Source organism: Wolffia australiana, chromosome 12, assembly GCF_029677425.1.
Source record: "Wolffia australiana isolate 7733 chromosome 12, ASM2967742v1".
NCBI lineage: Eukaryota > Viridiplantae > Streptophyta > Magnoliopsida > Alismatales > Araceae > Wolffia > Wolffia australiana.
In genome coordinates, this window is record NC_135846.1 from 11,217,076 (window position 1) to 11,220,370 (window position 3,295).

General features: G+C 43.6%; 1 protein-coding gene across 2 annotated transcripts; it reads left to right on the forward strand.

Moving 5' to 3' along the window:
- Positions 1 to 605: 605 nt before the first annotated feature.
- On the forward strand, positions 606 to 3,007 carry LOC144710623 (O-fucosyltransferase family protein). Of its 2 annotated transcripts, none has more exons than XM_078584435.1 (6): positions 606 to 789; positions 867 to 952; positions 1,091 to 1,161; positions 1,243 to 1,331; positions 1,396 to 1,617; positions 2,234 to 3,007. In XM_078584435.1, exons 1-6 carry the CDS (start codon positions 632 to 634, stop codon positions 2,964 to 2,966), a joined length of 1,359 nt encoding a protein of 452 aa, XP_078440561.1. In that variant the 5' UTR covers positions 606 to 631; the 3' UTR covers positions 2,967 to 3,007. The 2 variants fall into 2 exon arrangements, with proteins under 2 accessions (XP_078440561.1, XP_078440562.1); XM_078584436.1 differs by having other exon boundaries at positions 743 to 789; positions 1,039 to 1,161.
- The last annotated feature ends 288 nt before the right edge of the window (positions 3,008 to 3,295 follow it).

Below are 3,295 nucleotides of genomic sequence, written 5' to 3' on the forward strand. Positions count from 1 at the left end.
TCCCTTTCAGTGACAGTTGTAGAAAGTCATCGGCCCTGTGGTCATTTCTGTCGTCAGTGGTGGTCTTCCATGTTGTCCATGGTCATTTTCTGCACTGTCGAGGGTCATTATCCCCATCATCTCTACCTACGCAAGTACTTTTACAGTCTCCGATTATTTTTCAATTTTTTTTCGTCATCTCAAACGTCATCAGTCATCTCCATCAGTCATTCGCGTCGTTTTCCGTGATCTGTGACAGATGACTGATGACTAAAGGCACTTTGTCATTTGTCCGTCCATCACTCAGGACGAGGACGGATGACAAATTTGGACGGAACAGATGACAGTTCATCATACATCCAACAAATCCTAGACATGACAAACTATACTATTAATAAAGTGAATGTCTGTCCATATCCGTCCAATATACAACATAGGACATCCGATATCTAGACTGTCTGATATCAGACTACATCTGGCAGGTGTGAACGGATATCGGATACATCACAGTTCTGTCCGTCACCCACAGGAATCCGTCCCGTCACGTCCCGTCCTGGGCGCGCCGTTCCATATGCGGAATGAATAAATAGGGAGTAACCGAAGGAAAATTTTTCGAAATTAGTAGCTGCTCGTCAGACTCCTCGGTTGGAAGATGCTCCTCTCAAGTCTCGGGCGCCGCCGCTCCCTCGGCTTAGCTACGGCGTTGATCGGGCTATCTCTGATTCTCGTCGCTTTTTTCACCCAGAATCATCCTTCCTCTTCCAACCCATTTCTCAACTTCGGTCAATCCTTCGAAAACGCCGATCCGAGGTACAAATTTGCCCATCCATCTCATTATCCGTTTTCCATTGTTTTTTCGTGCTGATTCGTGGATTTTTTGATTTTAGAGAGAAGGGTGGAAGCATTTGGGATGTCGAGAGAAGGGTTGAGTGGAGACCCTGTGGGTGGTGGCAGACTGGCCGACCGATTTCGGGTAAGACACAGATCTCAGATGTTCGATTTACCCATCTTTTTGCGCCTTTTAGGGCTGAATTATTCTCGGCATTGGTTTGATTGCAGAAAAACTTGACCCACGAATTCTGGTATCGATTTTATTGTTGAAATGATGCAGCTTTACCCCCTATCAGCAATGGGTACATCAGAGTGGACTGTTTTGGGGGTCTCAATCAAATGCGCCGAGACGTGAGCTGTTACTGGTTTCAGGTTCGGATTTCTCCTTCTTATTTCCCTTCTCTGATGGAAATCCATGGCGTTGCTTGGCAGTTTTGCGATGGCATTGGGATTTCTCGCTTGCTGAACGCAACTCTTGTGCTTCCCAAATTTGAGGCTGCTGCGTATTGGAATGAATCGAGGTTGATTTTCTGATGTGTTTGATCTGAAATCTATCAGATTGAGATAAGATTTATTGTTTCACAGTGGATTTGCTGATGTATTTGACGTGGATTACTTCCTGGAGAATGTCAAGGGTTTTGTTCATGTTGTAAAAGAGTTACCTGAGGAAATTTCATCCAAGGAACCTGTCAAGGTGGACTGCAGCAAGCGCAGCGGCCAGTTTGATTATGTTGAGAAAGTTCTTCCTATCCTTTTGCAACATCGTTACATCTCGATCACTCCAGCAATGAGCCAAAGGAGAGACAGGTGAGTTCATTTTTCTTGGATCATGGACAAGGAAGTCTGTAAATTGGGTATCCTCTGCAAAGATCTATTAGAAGACGATGATCAAACGAGAATTCTGCTTATTTTCGTTCTAGGAAAACAGGAGAAAAGTCAGTTTTCTAAAGCTTTGGCACAGGGATTAAAGACTAGGTATAGCTAAGGCAAACCATTATAAAATCTAGAGTGTCCTGATCATTAATTACCTTTCTAATCAATTTCAAATTATGAATTTCAATACGTTTGAAAGAAGATAATTGTAAGTCCTGGCTGAAGAAATACTGTCAATAAATCTGTATCTTCAAAGAAGTGGACCTGCGGTGCTGCATTTGAGATAGTATTGTTGATCCTCATCAGATCAGAGAAAAAATAAATGATGTTACTTTTGCTTTCCCTTGATTAGATGGCGCCATTGAATAATACCAATCGATATAAACACCGATTTAGATTCTATGAAGAGAAAAAGCGGTGCTATTATCCAAAATAACCATTTTTTATGTACCTTTCGTTAGTGGGTCACTTAAATTTCGAAATATAACTTTTAGAAGCATGCCCGTAGAATTGCTAGAAACCTCTGAACTGATCATAACTAAAACTGCAGGTACCCAACTCCTTCAAAAGCAGCTCTTTGCCACGCGTGCTACAACGCCCTTCGACTTAACCAGGATCTGGAAAAGAAAGGCCGAGAGCTATTGAACCTCATGCCCAAGCCATTCCTCTCCCTCCACCTCCGGTTCGAGCCAGACATGGTGGCCTACAGCCGGTGCCAGTATGATGGTTTATCCACTGCTGCTGCCGCCGCCATCGACGCAGTGCGAGGGACACGCCAGCCGTTAAGCGGCGCGGCCGCTGTCACCTGGAGAGAGCGTGGAAAGTGCCCGTTGACGCCCAATGAGACCGTCTTTATCCTCCAGTCTCTGGGCATCCCCACCACTACGCCCATCTATCTAGCTGCTGGCGACGGCATTCTGGAGCTCCATGCATTGACTTGTGTCTACCCGCACGTGTACACCAAGTCATCGCTGCTTGGCCAAGAAGATTCTGATGAAATGGGTGGCAACACCAAGGCTGCATTGGACTACTTTGTTTCCACCCACAGTGATGCCTATGTGGCCACCTTCTTTGGGAATATGGACAAGATGGTGGCGGCAGCGAGGGCGGTGCTTGGGCTGCCCAAGACTCTGTTCTTGAATAGGAAGGCATTTGCCAGCGCCACTGCAAGGGGCCTCCATGGTGTTGGCTTGGCAAGAGAAGTTTGGAGTGCCCATGAAGCTGATTTCGCCATGGGAAGAGGATCTGCTCTTCCAGACTGTTTCTGTGAGGTCAAGCTGTAATAAACAAAAAGAAAAAAGAAAAAAATCATTCATTGTTCCTATCTTGGAGCCACTCACCATACTCAAATTATCTTCGCAAGAAGACTCTTAGACCATCGAGAGGCTAATTCAATATGATGAACAAATTAATTAGGATTCCTTTTTATAACCCAAAACAATACTATAAATAGTTCATTCAGTCAATTCTAAGCAAATGTATATTTTTGAAAAATCTATTATTTAATATTACAGTATTATTCTGTACAGTTCATCATATGACATTAAACACTATGATAAACTGAGATTGTAAGTAAAGATTAATAATTAAGCAATTATTTATGAAGTTATTT